Genomic DNA, 17,265 nt, shown 5'->3' with positions numbered 1-17,265 from the left:
AAAAAAAAAAAAAGAAATATTTAAAATGAAAGGGGGGGGGGGTGCTTGGTAATATTGGAGAAAGTAATCTCATGCAGACTTCAGGTCAGTACGTATCTATCTGTCTATCTATCCTTAATCTTATAAGGGTCATCACCTAGTGTGATGGGAAAAGCTTGGGTTACCAGTATGAAGACATTGGTTAGATCTGAGGGCAGCCATTTGGAGACATATGCACTAGGACTGACCCACAATGATACCTCCAGAGATCCTGTGGGACCTCCTTATTTTACTCTTCCATTTAATTTATAATTACATTGTCTGCCCAATTGACAGGGTGAACTGGATTTGGCACAAAACCTGTATTGCACCTGATCTTTTGCTGCCCAACCGGGGAGTTCCATCTTAACTGTCATCAAATACAGGTCTCAGTGTCATCTTTCAGTTCTGCATATGTTACCACCCGAAATTTCTGCACCCTGCATATTACGCCTTCTTTCAACTTTGAACCTCCTTTTATTTTCTCGTTATAAGCTCTTTGAGCCCTCAATCTTTCTATCTTGTTTTCATGCCATCAATAAGATCAATACGAACTGGAAGAGTAAACCTACAATTTTCTTCACTTCACTAAAAACTTGTAGCTGACTTAATGATCAGAAAGGTTGATATCAATTAATCATGGCTGGTTCTTGTTGGCACCAAAGTGGTGATGTAAGAAGTTGTAACCTTATTTTAACTGCCTCTTCTCATATTCACAAAAGTTATTTAAAGTAGGGGTAAAAAAGGGCTTTTCAAAATGATTTGGAAGTAACTTATTATTATGCCGTTATCAAAAGATGTGATTGCCTCACAAAATTTTCGAGTACACATGAAATGACAAAAATTTACGCTCATTGACAAAAAAAAAAAAAAATTTATACTAAAATGGTGGAAAAGTAAGGTAACAACTTCTTTTTCACCAACCTTGGTTACAACAAGATTTTCCCATTAATCAGAGTCAATGGTGGCCAGGATTACAGATGCAAATCATTGCACAAAAGGAATAACAAAGATATTATTTTAATAAGGGGGGGGGAAATGACTCTAGACAGTGGTGGAAACACAGGTTCTCAGTGTGATAAGCCAAAGTAGCATTTCTTATTTAAGAGGAGTGACCGAGTGATGCAAGTCGGGGTTCAAAAACCCTGGTTTGGATCGCTTACCCCAAGGAAATAATAGCCAACAGATGAAAGACAATGGCAATCTGTTATTATTTCAAAGTTTACAAAGGGAAGGACAGCATTGTAAATAAACAAAAATATCAAAGGGTTTTTATTTTTTGGGTAAATCAATGTGGGCAGGGATACAAAGGGATTTCTAATTATTGACGAGGGGTAAACAAGGCATTGAACAAACTAAGCACAGGAACTGAATTGGAAACAGAAGGTAAATTTGGAAAGAAGAAAACATGGAGACAAAGTAGGCTTCCTCTTTGGCCAAAACAATGTGGGCAGGGATACAAAGGGATGACTAATTATTGACAAGGGGTAAACTAGGCATTAAACAAACTAAGCACAAGAACTCAATTGGAAACAGAAGGTAATTTTGGAAAGAAGAAAAAATGGTGACAAAAAAGGCTTCTGCTGATGGCCATACCGAAGGTGGATCTCAAGCTTTGACTTCATTCCTTTAGTTTGGTAATGCCCGGATTATTTGTACATCCTTTATATATATATATATATATATTAGGTGAAGTGTTTCCTGTGGGAGAGTGCGGCACCTTCATGTGCACAAAGGTCAATGGGAATGCACAAGGAAGCATCAACAGAGGAGTCATTTTCCATTTCATGGGGGGAGTTGGTCATTTCACCTCCCATGAATCTGGGGCAGGAGCCACACTCCCCCACAAAAACCAGTTTCCCTATATTTTAATAAAAATCTTTGCTTACCTTGAGCAAAAAAAAAAAAAAGACACAAGGTAACTTATTCAACCTTTGATAAGGCAACGGAACCGGAAGTAAGAAAAGTTCAATTCAGGTAAGAGAACTCACCTTTTTGGGCTCCAATCAAGATGAAATTCCAGGAGAGAGTTCCTAACCTTTAATTCTCTCGTGAATGAATGACAGCATGTCAAATAATCAAGCGATGATTAAGTAATGAACCTCAGAAAGGAGATCAAGCAGACGGCAGTTGCAGGTTCCTTCAAAGGGTCGACAAGGATTAAAGTATTGGTATTGGTCGTCGTATCCGTTGGCCAAAATTAAGATATGAATCGGAGGGTATCGTATCGCATCGGAAATACATTGAGATATGCTAAGATACGCTAAAGACACATAAATGGATAGAAAACACTTTTTTATACACTTTTGCATAAAAAATTTGTTAAAAAAAGCTATTGATAACTTGTATTATGTATAAACACTAAATTGAGGGTATCGCACTAAGAATTCAAGGTTTTGTAGTTGTCCAATAAATGTAAAATCCTTGTTCCAAACCTTGATTTCCACTTTAGTTAGAGAGAAATATGACTGGCAGTAACTTTGAAACAAAAACCCCTCAAAAAATCATGTTTTTCTAAATAATGACCGATCCAGGCCATCAATGACCCATCGTGTCGATACATACTGATACACACCGATATGTACCGATACATACCGAAACATACATTTCACTCGATTTTATTTTTTCCATAGAGCATTGGTACGTATCAGTGTGTATCGTATCATATTGGTGGTGTATCGGTGTGTATTGGTATGTATCGTAGGATCCGTATCGATACAAAAGGGTTTTAAAAATTTCATGTATCGTATTGGTGTGTATCGTATCGATAAGGGCCGATACGGTATGATATGCACCGATACTTAAAACCTTGAGGGTCGAATCTCACTGCCCTTGTGGGGTAATGATGCCAAACCATCCAGATTGGATTTCCCTCAGGTAAGGAATGTATGCATAAAATTTAAGAATGAAAGAAAAAGACTTCGTAGGGATCAATCAAATCTCTTTGGACTGTGGGTATCGCCAGAAACAGAGGCTAAGGGAAAACTAGAAAAGAGAAGAAGAAAAGGAGAAATTAACAAGGGAAAGAAATGAACTAGGAAGAAGAGAAGGGACTCACTGGAGAGAAGAGTATCTAATATGAGCTGGAAATAAAGTGGGGAAAGGAGGTACAAGAACACACAATGGCACAATTTACCACCGTGAGCAACTCAACTCGATCTTATTCAATATTCCATTCTCCAATTCTCTACAATGATTAAGTTCAAGGGCCTATTGGCCATAACATAGTAGACCCATATAGGGGCCAAGAGCAGACCCACGGAGGAGTCAACAAGGGCCCAAGTCCACACTTCTTTGAAAGCTGGGAAATTGGTGCAAACCAAGCACCGATGCACTTGATAGGAGTTGATCAAGTGACCAGCTCTCAGGGAGGTACTCCACTGAGCACTGCAAACCTACAATGAGATTTTATTTTTGGATGAATAACCTACAATGAGGTTACATGTGTTTAGATAGGAAGAAACGACTCAACCAAAAATAGAAAATACTAACAACTAGGAAACTAACTCAAACAATGAAACTACTAAATTAAGAAAATCTCCTATGTAACTAACCCAAAATAAATAAAATAAAACTAACAAGATAACCCCATATAAATAAATAAACTCCTAAATATATACTGAACCAAAACAAATTTTAGACCTGGTTCATCTCGGTCTGAGCTACCAAATGGGTTCGTGCTGGTCCAAGCATGCATTAGTCCATAAAGGAGACATCAGTTTTAAGCCCTGGTTTATCAAATTTTCCAGAATCTTTTGCTAAAATGGGCCTAAGACTCTTCCACGAAATTAGGAGGCAGAAAAATCACTTATAGAACAGGGAGTTCCCACCTTACAGAACAATGCTTAGTTGGAGCCTTTCCTAAATTAAAGATTCATTCATTAATTATAGAATTACAGAAGAAATTCTTGCTTTATTTTTTTCAAAGGAACACTCTGTAAACAGTATTCAAGAGGAGTCCCAAGTATCGCTTTAAATGATATGCTGTCCTGTCCTTACTTGATTTTGGGATTTAATAATCATTGCCCAGTGCTGTTAGGCCAGAGAATATGTATTTGGATGCTTCATATTTTTGAACCCATGGGATTTGTGATAAAAGTCTTCTGATTTTAAGGGAAAGGGAAGCACTGTTTCTATAAAGAATCTCAGATAAAAAGTGGTGAAGCCAGCTTTGATTTCAATGACAGAAGAGCATATAATATGCAGTGTCAGAAAATTGGATTAATCTTTTGTGGTTCTGGTTTCAAGTCGGAAACAGCCTCTCCACGAAGCAGGGGGGTTAAGGCTGCATACATTATGACCCTTCCCAGACCCTGCAATACTGGGAGCCTCATCCTCTTGGGTATTTCCCCAATTTTTTTTTTCAGCCAAGCACACCCCCAATAACTTTACATAATAGAATTGATGGCAGAAATATTAATAAGTGGACATCTTAGTTTTTTTACCTGCATTGCTGCTGTTGAAGTCAAAAGATCTCCGCACTGGTCAAGCACAGTTTTTTCCTGAGCTGCTATGCTAGCAAGTTCACAAACCAGATGGTTCATCCCCTCCACCTATAATAGTAATCGATAAAATTCAGAGTCCATCATCTGGTGTATAAAGTAAAAAATAACATGACTACAACTATCTTATAACCCTCCACCCAAGATTATCTAATGATGCAATATTGTGGTTATGGGGCTAGATCAAAATCACTGGCTAACTTCTTGTATTGAAATTCTTATGAACATTTGAGAAACAGTAGCACCACCAATAATCAGAAACGTAACTATGCTCTCAGGCTGGCCCCACATAATTGAAATAGCATGCATGAATCTCCTGCTACATGTGTCATCTATAAACCAAACAGAATCACAAAAAATAGAGGGACATATTACATGATACAAAACAAATATAAGGAGTTGTTATGAATGTATCCTTGATCTAAATTCCTTTTTCTCTGGGATTCAGCTCAGATATTACCAACCCAAATCAGAAATAGATCTCTAACAGGTTGAGCAATACTTCATAAGTTGCTTGCTAATCTGACCCTAGCTCAAATTATAAAAATTGAAAATTAAAAAAACCTTGCTAATCTGACTTTGGTCTTCCCTGAGTATTCTCACAACCCCTTTGATAGATGGATTGAATCCAACGCAATTCTTGTGATGTTAGATCTTAATTGGATTTTCAGGAACTTCTTAAGACAGATAGTCAAACAATTAGTTGATTGACAGCTGAAGCTTGGGCCTACATGTGAGATTCATCCTCTGACCCAGATATTTACAAGATGAATTCACTCAAATAATGTGCATTTAAAAACAATATGTGTGCAGAAATGACATCTTACCTCCTACCTACAATCTGACCAGCTTGATCAATCCATGTTCTTAACCCTTCGTGCTAAACTTGAATTAATTGTCTTACATTCAGAAATAGAAATATATACATATATATATATATATCATAGATTAAATATTTTCTGAACTGAGGTGTAGAAACTAGAGTTAGTTTCGGTCTTGCTAGAAAAAAAAAAAAGGGTCCATTCCAGCTCAACTGCACTTAGTTTTCTAATTATTGTGGTGTTTATTCTCTGTGACAGAAGGAACTCATGGAAGATTGGTGTCACTGGGAGAATAAAAAAGTTGGAGGAGTTAGTTTTACTTATTAAATGCTCTGCTGGTTTTCAATGGTAATATAAGCTTTCTAGGTTAAATGTGTGGCTGAGAGATGCAATATAGCAGGCTTCCAATTACTACTTCCTAGGGTAGTGCACGGTAAATCTATTGCCCCACAGAAACCATTCTTTAAGAGAGGGATACAAAAATAATTTGAAGTACCACCCGAATGGTGAGGAAAAAAAAAACAAATAATAACTCCTGTAAAATACTGAAAGTTCTTTGTTTTCTTCAGACATATCAAAGTAGCAGAACTTAAAACTTTCAAGGAGAAGAACTTGTATAATTGTAACTGTAGTAGGAACAGAAATCCAAATCGCACAAGGAATGGAGATGTGGAGTCATATTCCTACAAGGGAGAGAAAATTTGAATATTAAGCCCTAAAGGAAAAGAAAATATAAATGAACCAGCAACAGATGTGATTTTCCCTTTTAATTTTCAGATTATATTGTAGAGGAGGGAACTAAGGAAATTGATCTAAAACTCCGAAAGATCAGGAAGGTTTCAGCTTTCACAGTTCTAGTATATAGCTCCTTTTGATAACCTGTCTATCTTTTCAGCAATATATATACTAACATGGTATCTTTTCAGCAATGTATATACTAACATGGTTTTCTGGGGACTAGAAAAAGTAAATTCCAATTCAATAAAAAAGTGACTAAAACTATATAATGGATTAAATTTCAACTACTGGAGAAACCTAATACATTGTTGATTGATACAGATCCAAAGTCTATGTTCCAATAAAGCCACAGAACGGATAGGCCTAAAACCTCCCTGCAGTTCATCATTGACCAATTTCTTGGTCAGACAGAACCATACGGTTTGAAAATTTTCTGATTCTCTCAAATTAGATCATGGGGTCTTCTAGAGAGAGTTATTTACTTCTTTTTTATTATTCTATTCTCCTTGGAAATGCTGGAATATTATCTATGAGTTCCAGACCTATTTAGACCCTGTTTTTCCAGTTTCCTGGTCAGCATTGGGGTCTCCTATATCCTGCGATTGGGAGGAACTTTTCAAAGTTTATTTTGATTTGGTCTTGTCATGCTCAGTCTAGGAATGATTCTGATTGGCTAGAACTTTTCCTGTGTGAAGTCTGAATCTGTCTACACAAAACTATATAATAATGTAAAGGCTAAGCCCTCCCTCACAATTTTTAGTTGATATAAATGAAGCTTGCTTTTGCCTCCAATTCTTTGAGGTTCAGAATTTTTGCTGTGAGATGCAGTGAAGCCCTTTGTGAGATGCCAAGGTAGGCTGGTGGGGTTCCAGTCAAGGACTAGGTGGGAAGACCGATTCATATCCCTTTCTCTTCCAATTCTTCTTCTTCTTCTTTATCTTTTCATCAAACCAGCTCAGTGGTCAGAAGACTTCCTTTTTCCGCGTACTTTATCTGCTTCAATATGGTTGCTATATCTGAGATTCTGCTGGCAATCCATCCTCTCAAGTTCTACTTTTTTTTTCCTTTTTGAGTAGGTAGGCCGTAGGCCACAAGGAAAGTTGAACTCATGACCTCTTAGTTGTGAGGTGTGGTCCTTTCCAACTGAGCTATAACCACTTGGAGTAGTTCTGCTACCGTTTTGGTTTTCAAAATCAGATTTTTCTATTAATTTCATAAAGTTCTAGTTCCAATCTGATTTCTCAAATCTCTCTGTTTTGATACAAATTCCAGAATCTGGGTTCAGATTCATATTCTATTATTACTGATGAATCCTGTTACTCTTTTGATAATCTTTGGTTACTGATTTGAAACTCCTAAAATCAGATATTGATTTTCTGTTCTAGGCTTCAGTTTCTAAAGCCCTACTCCTCGTAGGACTACCTCATGATTTGAGTCAACTTTGGGGAGTCATTCTTCTCCAATATTCTGACCTATGACCAGCATATTGGACCAATCTGATTATTTTATGATATTGAATTTCTCCTGAAATCTGGTTGTCCCTCAACCTGCGATTCTGTTATTCTTTGGATTTTTGAAACCTATCAACCCTAGCTGATTTGAAACCCATCACTGATATTCAAAGATGCATATAAATTATAAAAACAAAAGATATATCCCAAATTAGAAGAAAAGAAAACACAACAAATGAAATTGAAATAATTGCAAAGTGAAAACTTGGATAAGATACAAGAAAGCATGACTCACACTCGATAACAAAGAATATATGGAGGAACCCATTGCCTTCATAACATCAAGGGCTGAACAAAAAGCATCCTTTATGGTGATGACATCAGCCTGTAAAAGTATTAGAATGATTCAGGTTCGAACTATTTTAAACTCTGCATTTCACATTTTGATGATTTTTTTTTTCCAAAACATACCCTTGCACCTCCAGAAACAGGAATTCGGAGAGTGCAAGCCTCTAAAGATTCAACAGCCCCAGCTAAAGAACTAAGATGATCTCGTTCGAGTACAGCCCAATCTTCAAGGTAGGACATCTGCAACAATCATTTTTACACCAAATGTTTAACATATGACACATATGACATATTTCTAGCAACTAAGAAATTAAAAATTAATGAAATATGGTGTTCACATCTGAAAAAATTGGAATGCCAAGAAAAGTAGCTCATGTATTTCCTAACATTCAGTACAATGCAATATATCAAACTATGGCAAGAATTTCATAGGTTCCCAAAACTAAAGATTCAACTTTGAGGAGTTGTCAAATAGATTTTCGAATTGGTTCAGGGATTCCGTGTGAACTTGATTGCAATTCTTTTATTTATTAACATATGCTCTTTGCTCCCCCTTTGTCAGGGAAGCTCGGTAAATACTTTATTAAATGCAGGGTTTATTTTGTACAACAATGTATTGAAAATCTTCCATGAGCAAGAGCAAAGAGGTAAATTTGGCGGTTGGTGCAACAGCAACATAGTTTTGCAGGGGCACTTCCATGAATGGGAAACATATTGCCACTAATAGAGAGAGAGAGAGAGAGAGAGAGAGAGAGAGAGAAGGTTCTTTTAGGCTTTTGAAATACTTTTTTCTCCTCAGTCCTTTCTATTAGCATTGGTGATAAAAATTGCAAATTTTTTTGCCTTCTAAGCAACCAAAACACCCCTCCACCCCACTCCCCAACACTGCCCCCCTCCCAAAAAAAAAAAAAAAAAAAAAAAAGTGGTGTGGGTGGATGAGGTAGAAGAAAGGAAGGAAAAGAAAAATATTTAACACAGTAGTATAGAAGAGACCTTACTTGTTCATTCAGAATAGAGCTAAGCTTCAGCTCTTGCCCCAACTGTTGAAGGTTGATCCTTTTCATTGTGACAGAATCCCAAAATTCTGAAGTAGTTCTCCACACATTAAAAAGAGTTTTCTGTTTGGACATGTTAACAGTACAACATCACATCCTGGAATTTTATAATCATTTAACCAATATAAGAATATATTGCCAGCACAAAAGGAATTGCTGCAAGGCATACCCATTTGCTTTTAATAGGACCAATTCTAAGAAACATAACAAAGAAATATACTAAGGAAAAGGGTGCCGCAAATTCTTGATGTGATCAAATTAATATTAACTTGAGCATGTATTTCATCTCTGAAGTAATCTGTAAGGATCTGTCAACATGGGAAGAAAACCATCTATTTACTGAGCAGGAGAATTTATGTCAAGGTTCGCCATACTGACAATATAAACATCAGAAATCAGAGACAACATTATGAATATGACTTCAATAAGTCATCTATAATGTCCACCATTCTTTTATTAGCATATTCCTGTCTTATAACTAGGGAATAAAAGAAAAAAGATGAAAGGAAAAAAATGTGTTCATAAGCCAGAGTATGAAGAAAAGGGAAGGGAACAAAACAAAAGAAACATAATTTCCAAAGCAAACATCAAAGGACCACATATTCAATGTGTCATCAAGGTGCGTACAACAGAACTCTGGAATGAGAGGACATGATAGACATTAAGATTAAGAAGAAAGCAAAAAATGTTATGAAGAATAAGATCCACGTCCAAAGCAGGGACAACAGAGCATTTCTACCACTGCATGACATTTCAAAAATTTCAGAAATTGAAAGCATTAAGGGATTCTTATAAACATCAGTATTATATTTATTTTATTAACTGAAGTATAATACAGGTGTATGCTCCAAGATTTGAAGGATATCTCAAAGGGTCCAATGTAATGAATTGTCATTGCCAGAAGCCCTCCTGGTCTTCTTCTGGCAGAGCGAGTAGGTCCCCCTTGCATTGATCGTAATCTATGACAACATGGGCATTGATTTCTAGCCCTGCAAAGTGTGGGTGATGTTGGCTCCATTCTGGGACATCACTATAGTGCCCTCTGAATGCCTCATTTGACCGTTTACATGACTTAAGGTTTTCGAGGGCCCTATAATACCCAGTAGGAGAAAGAGATCAGGCAAGGGAAACCCCAGACCCTGGGTCCATTCAACAACATATGATTCGCCAACAGCCGAATATCCAACATCTAATTCACCGGCATATGATTAGCCGAAAGTTCCCATTTATCGCGAGCTAGGAGCTCGGATTCTATCGGGTCAGCGTCAAGGGAGAGTAAACCAACTAGTTGCCAACGTAAAAAGATAGTGGACTAAAAAAAGGGCATTTCTTGAATGAGAAGATTCCCTTTCTCAAAAAAGTTAGGGAAGCAACAAAAATGCGGAACTGAAAGCCAACACGAAACCGAGACTTAACACCTTATTTATGACGAACAATAGCTATATGCTTTGAACATTCAAGTACAGGAACATGCCAAAGGCTTGCGATTTCAGTAGAGTAAGCCTGTTTCTCTACGTAAGGGTTTTCGATAGGGATCGACCATGACGGGGTTTACAAAACATTCACACACCTATTTATAGTTGGGGTGTTGGCGCTTTTCTTGCTGCGTTAGCACAACGGTTCTCTCAATCAGCTAGCCGTTGCTTGGTTGCATGGGCATTAACCCACTTATATAGCAGGTTGGCTATTTTGACCACTAGTTAGGATATGGATGGAGTCTTGTGCAGTAAAGAGAGTTGTAGATTCATAGAACACTATGGTTGCAAATCAGCGCACAGTGGGCACAGGAGATGAAATCCGGCCTTACTCATTTAGGGAGACCCCATTTACTAAACCAAATGAGGACGCTAACTTTACCTAGCACCCTGTAGTTTTTTAGCCTAGCTAGAACCATGGATTTTCCACTCAATGAAATCCAAAAGGGAGACAAAAACTCTCCAAAAAAAAAAAAGTGTGGATAAACCAAGAAGGAGAAAATATTTACTTCATGGAAGGAAGCTCACTGGTTCACAACCTCTGGGGCGAGCCTTCAGTCTCAAGAGAGAATTGAGGTTCAGCTATTGCTTACACAACCAAGGAGCGAGTCAAATTATCTCACGGAATGGACGGCCAATCCCTCTTCAATGGAAATTGCTTACTTTAAGTACAGGAGCTTCAGCTTATAATTATTATTATTATTATTATTATTATTATTATTATTATTATAATATATTCTTTAAAGTCAAGTCTTGGCTTTTATGAGTTGTTGCATCTGTATCGCCCTATTTTGGGACCCTCATGGCGTCTATTCCTTCCCTCCCAAACAACCGTTGCATTGGGAAGCTCCCCGAACAGAGAAAGATCGGGGGTTCGAAGTGGGATGACATATGGACCATGCTCAATTTCATCATGTGCGGGTGTACCAGAACGTAGACCTATCATTCCAACACTCGGGATAGTTGGGCCCCTGATGTTGGATTGGATCTAGTTCCAACTTGTCTAATAGGAAGCTGATGCATATATGATTTCTGAGCATACAGTTCAATGTTGCTGACAATATTTGAAAAGTTACATTCCACAGTAGTAGAGATTAGGAATCATTGTGAATCAGATCATAACACTAGTCAGTTTTCAAGTTAAAATCCTTATGCTTTAGTGGAAGCTAAGCATGAAATATGATCCCTCAGGATACAGCTGGTACGAATTGCATTTTCCTACACCCATAATATAGATGAACAGAAAACTTAAAATTTCACAAAGAGTTTCCACATTCATTCATCAAAAACTGGAAATGGACCCCTAACAGTAGATCAGCTCACCAGAAATTATGGTTCCCAAGATTGATCTCTAGATAAGCCAACCTAGCGATGACAAAAACATGCTGTTTCCACTACCACAGAGCAGTATGCAAATTTTGAGAATAATATTCAACAAGACAGCTATAGATACAATAGTTTCTAGTTCTTGTTCTTCAGAAACCAACCTACCCAACTTGCTACTCATTTTAAATGATTTAGTCATTCAGCAACTGAGCTACAAGCTTGCTTCTCATTTTAGGTGATTTATCTCAAGGCTTTTTTTTTTTTTTTTTTTTGGGGGGGGTGTTGGTGTGGGGGTGGGGTTGTGGTGGTTGAGGCAAAACATCTGGATTGAAATTTTTTGTAAAGAATAAACAGGGGGAAAAAACCATTACACGACGTAGATACCATCATAGATTGGATCCTTTGCACGCTAAGGTTTCAAGGATTTCAACATTAACAGCCATTAGATGGAATCCGTAACTGTACACAATTATCAATAACCAGAAAGAAAAACCTGGTTATCTCTCAAGCTCTAAGATCATGTTAGATAAGAAGATAATTTAAATCATGAAAGGCATATTTATTTCAGTACAATAATCATATTTCGCTACAATTTGGTTATTCTCATTAAAAAAATATATTTTTGATATCCTGGAAGTATGAAACCTGCTCTCAGAATTTTAATAGAGCCTTCTGTAATATTGTCATGGAGAAGAAAGTATCTGGTTGATTACTTTAATGTAATGTTACAAGTTCTTAGAAGAAATTCACGAGCGAGGAAAGATGTATTTTGGCAGTGGTGAGGCAATCCAAAGGAAGTAGTCAAGAGGATGACTTTGTCAACAAGCTTGTGTAGCCACATTCAACAGATGTATTGTATCGCCAAGAGCATAGCATGGCAAAGTAATAATAAAAGGTAAGTTGACAAAAATGTGATAAAAAATATGGAGTGACAAAATATAGACTACAGTTCTACAGTCGCCAAAAAGTATGGAGTCCCTACCTCTGCTGTAATTTTCTGAATAGACAATGCTGCATCTGCTCGGGCATTGGCAAAGCGCCACTGCAAATACCTATTGTACAGAAGCCGCAGCTGATGAGCATCCTCTATATGGTTTGTTGCTTTCTTTCCTTTTCTGACATCAGCAATAAAGCCGAGAACAGAGGATGAATTGCTAGATCCTCTTGTCAACGACCCAACAGAAGGACAAGGATTTGATGGCCTCGTCCTGGATGGACTGAGCAGTGCTCTAGACGGGGTAGATGATGGTACTGAGGCCCTTATTGGTGACGGAAGACGAGGCGAACCAGGAATAGGCAATGACTGGGTTCTAATGGAACGAGCAAGTGACGAAGCTCTTTCTGCTGAACTTGAAGAAATGACAGAACGCATCTCAAACTGCACTCTTCCACTCCCATCATATGCTACTCGCTTAGGGGTATCACTAATAATAGAATTTTCTACTGGTCTACTCAAACCATCAGATATGGGTGTTCTCCTCAGTGGAGAAACCCCTCGTCCTGGAAAGGGTAATGAAGAAGCTTTGCTGCTCTTGTTTGTATGATCCATGCTTTTGGTTGAAGCACCAGAAGACACCATCCCACCTGTTCTACCGGGCCATCGTTGCTGATCTACCGCTCTGGCTGGTGATTTATCCACAGGCTTCGAATTCTCTGACTGATCCGAGGTGTTCCTCCCTCTAAGAGGAGTCCTTTTCCTCTCAGGCGTTGCCTTCCGAACAGCAGGTGTTTCAGCCTGCTTATGTGCTACATTGGCTGAAGACTTCAATGTATGGTCGGAAGAAATGTGGGTGACTGTTTTTTCTCTCTTAGTGATAGGAAGAGAGAATGCGTCCGACTGGAAAGAGACAGACAGGCTCCGCATTGTAGAGGGCCACAAGCCCTCCGGCGTTCGAACAGTCATTACCCTTCTGGAAGATACTTGCATCTCTGCAGAGGACTCTTGGATTGGAGTGGAAGGTTTAGATGGCGATGGTGGTGTAGCGGGTCTCCTCCTCTCCGCCGATTGGGATCGCTTAGATAATAAAGGAGATGTAGCAGAAGGACGCGTGCCACTGGGTGAAGGGCACCTTCTGGGGGTAACAACTGTGGACAGAGAAGATGTGATTCCTGCCTTGTACCTTGATGTAACTTCCTTCGTTTTAGGCCTTCGAGTGACTGCATAGTTCTTCTCGGATGGAACCAGCGGCGGTCTTGTAGTTTCCTCTGTTTCACCCTTCCGTAGTCCCTGCTTTGCTTCATAAACATCCATCCACCCCATCCAATTTAGACCACATTGGGTGGTTCTTTACATATCTACAGCCACATGACAGGCTTTTATGTATTCCTTTTTAAAGAAGAAGAAGAAGATCCCCTTCTCTGCAACAAATCTGCTACAAATGAAAAAACTAAAGTAAGGAATCAGAAAGGAAAAAGAAGGAACACCATAAAGATTAGAGAGAATTACTGAGAATAAAATATCTTTACAGACACCCAGATCTGTTTAAAGAATTAAACTCAGCAATGCAACCCAACAGTACAAATGGGATTTCTGTTTTGATGATGAGTAGCCCAAATCCAAGCAGATCAAGATCCTAATGAGTCAGAATAAATCTGCCTCATACCACATTGGGAGATTGTGTTGCTGCAGAGATGAGTGAGAGGGCTATGACGTTTCTTAAACGGTCATCGCTCAAAAACAAACTAGAAATAACAAGGAAGAAGCCGTTGGCTAACAAGAACAATAGGAAATAGACGTTAGAACTCAGGCTATAGACCAATGAGTTGGGAGCAAGTGTACGACAAGAAACGTGTGAGGTGCGTAGGATAAGAGGAATCCCTTTTTTGCTCCTTTTGTCCTTCTCACGGGAGTGCCATGGTCGGCTGGGCTGGATTTGGGTGTTCACCCTCTGTCCCTCCGTCTCTTCTAAGTCATTTTCAGGAAAGGAATTGAATGTAAGCGATGAAGTAATGAACAATGAAAAGATCTTCTAATAACACTAGCAGTAGCAGTAGGAAAAGGAAACTGTGAAAGGTAACCGACGGTTTCTCTTGGGATCCACCGTGGCTGAAGCAGAGATCTCTCATCATGATAGCAGTTAATTTTCTTTTTCAAATTTAGAAAGGTTCCATGGTGGGTATTCTGAATTAAAAATCTTAAAATTCATTAATGGAACTTTGTTTGTTTGCAGTTTTAATGTTTTTCGCTTATGGTGCTTTTTTGTTCGATGCGAAGGTTTTCTTGGTTGAAGATTCTATAGTTTCTAGACATATGGGAGGAGACATTGACCTCCACGTGCAGGGGAGATCATTGTCCATCCCCATGAATTCACATTTCTCGGTAAAAACTTGTAAAAAATTAAAGGAAACCTTCAAAATCTAAAAACTAAAACTCATAAAAAATTAAAGGATACCTTGAGAATATAAAACCAGACATAGTTCTTACTACTTAAAAGATTTTAATTTTAATAGTCTTTCTATTTTGACTCACTTGATTTATTTACAAAACCAGGAACTAAAATCGATGAATAGAAACTTAATTAAAGCGGGAATTACGGATTTACAAATAAACAATCGTTCACTGTGTTTCAAATCTATTCCAGTTCCTAATTTTCAGGAAAATTTAATGAACACTACAGAATTCATCAAATTCGAGATCAAAGTATCTGAGAAATCCACCAAAACCCAATCAATTCTATTGAATCTCAGTGGATTCTCACAAAATCATCTTTTATTGCTTTTCTCAAACTCTCAACACAAGGGGGAAAATTAAGAACTCACCTTAAAAAAGGCTTAAACCCTAACAAATTCCATAACAGGTCCAAACAGAGCAACTCGTCACATAAGACTACAATTTCTTCAACTTCTTGATCCTTCGCTTTTCTAGACCGAAGAAAATCAGAATTTCTCAAATCTTTCCTTATTGACACCAACAAAACTTCACAAATCCGATCAAAAGATCTCTTCCTTCTATCTTTTCATCTACGAATTCCGGCTACAAAAGCTCAAAACACAGATACAGCTTTGTCTCAAACCGATAATTCTTCATCCGGATCAAGTGAAACGAACTGTCAGGGCAAGAAAATCACAGAGAGAGAGAGAAGAGGAAGAAGAAGAAGAAGAGCTCCTCCTGGAACTGGAAGCAGAGAGCAACGAAGTGGAGATTCAGAAATAGAAAATTAGGATAAAAGCAGAGAGAGAGAGAGAGAGAGAGATAAATGACGACGAATTTCAGTTAAGAGGAGGACGTTGTAAGGGGTCGGTTTAGGGACGTTATTTTCGCGCCACCCACTCTATAATGGCGTCGTTAAGCGAGAGAGTATTTTTCACGCCAGAAGAAGTGATATGACATTATTGCCCCTCTTTGACAGCTTTTGAGCCCTAAAGCTTAAACACACACTTGCGTCTTTATTCCATGCTTAATTAAAGTTTACATATTGAGCTAATAAAGCACATTGAATATCTGGAAAAATGATAGCCGTTATATTGGAATAAGTGCATTCAAAATGGATGTAAGACCATTGATTAGATTGGACACCAAGAAATTATATTTTTTGGTCCTAATGGGGTTAGTTCAACCAACCCAACCCACCAAAGCTCTTCAATTCTGTTCTGTTTAATGGAGAGGTAGGGGGATTTATCATGCTGTCATGGCAATACACTATTGTTGAGATCTATCAACTTTGGAGACCCTAAGAATTAAAAAGATAAGTACATGGTGTGGACATTGAAGTGATTATATCAATTTTTACCAAAAAAAAAAAAAAAACGGAAAATATCAATTGAGGTTTATATATTAGGATATCATACCAAAAAGGTTTTGGTTGATTTCTAACCCCATTAAATTTTGGACCGGCAGGCCATATGGTTAGGACATCGGATTTTTTGTTGATTCAACCTCATCATATTTTTTTTATTCTACCAATAAACACCTCATCATGTTTTTAAAAAGAGATTGGATTTCAATCCTATGCGAATCAAAATCGAAATCGAATTGCATCACAATGCTTTACTTACTAAGTCCGAGTGATTCCGATTGAATTTGACTTATTCTCAATGAAATTTTAAGATGATTTGAATGAAAATCAGTGTATACTAATTCTATATCTGATTTCAAGTTTTTAAACTCTTAGCTACATTTTATTTCATGTCGAACTCAAGTCAGCATGTTTGAGGTATCACCTAATAAGTGCACCTTTAGGGCAGTCCAAGGGCTCCACCAAACAATTTTGTTTTCTCTTCTCCATATTATCATGTCTCTAGAGTCAATAATTTGATATGAGGAACTACTGAACTCAATCACTTGCTGCTATTACTCTTTAGTTTTCTATTGAGATGTATCCTGTAGAAGTACTCAAATTGGCTCATTGATCGATTTCTAGGTTTCGTTGTCTCAACAAATAAGTGAGTGTAGAAGTGAAATATTGATAAGAAAAAAAATCTTTTTTTCTTTGCTAGGCGAAATGCCTCAAATTTTTTAGAACATGTCCGAGTCAAATAGCAATGATTCGAAGCACTTCTTTTTATACTATTTCGGAAACCTAAGGACTCAA

At 37.8% G+C, this 17,265-nt stretch overlaps 1 protein-coding gene across 4 annotated transcripts in view; it reads right to left on the bottom strand.

Annotated features, from left to right (window-relative positions):
• LOC122081987 (AUGMIN subunit 8-like) overlaps positions 1–15,973 on the bottom strand; it is a 19,551-nt gene extending 3,578 nt beyond the window's left edge. Inside the window, exons 1-6 of one of the 4 annotated variants that reach the window (XM_042649448.1) lie at positions 15,494–15,973; positions 12,717–14,103; positions 8,877–8,996; positions 8,002–8,118; positions 7,826–7,915; positions 4,464–4,571 (exon numbers count right to left, since the gene is read on the bottom strand). In XM_042649448.1, coding sequence (XP_042505382.1) covers positions 4,464–4,571; positions 7,826–7,915; positions 8,002–8,118; positions 8,877–8,996; positions 12,717–13,994 — 1,713 coding nt within the window. In that variant the 5' untranslated portion in view covers positions 13,995–14,103; positions 15,494–15,973. Of the gene's footprint in view, positions 1–4,463; positions 4,572–7,825; positions 7,916–8,001; positions 8,119–8,876; positions 8,997–12,716; positions 14,104–14,180; positions 14,786–15,493 lie in introns of those variants that run through there. The other 3 variants (XM_042649447.1, XM_042649449.1, XM_042649450.1) reach the window with 3 other exon arrangements.
• Positions 15,974–17,265: the final 1,292 nt, after the last annotated feature.

This window comes from Macadamia integrifolia, chromosome 6 (assembly GCF_013358625.1).
Source record: "Macadamia integrifolia cultivar HAES 741 chromosome 6, SCU_Mint_v3, whole genome shotgun sequence".
Lineage (NCBI taxonomy): Eukaryota > Viridiplantae > Streptophyta > Magnoliopsida > Proteales > Proteaceae > Macadamia > Macadamia integrifolia.
The sequence above is the reverse complement of the archived record's forward strand: the minus strand, read 5'-3'. Positions and strand labels throughout refer to the sequence as shown.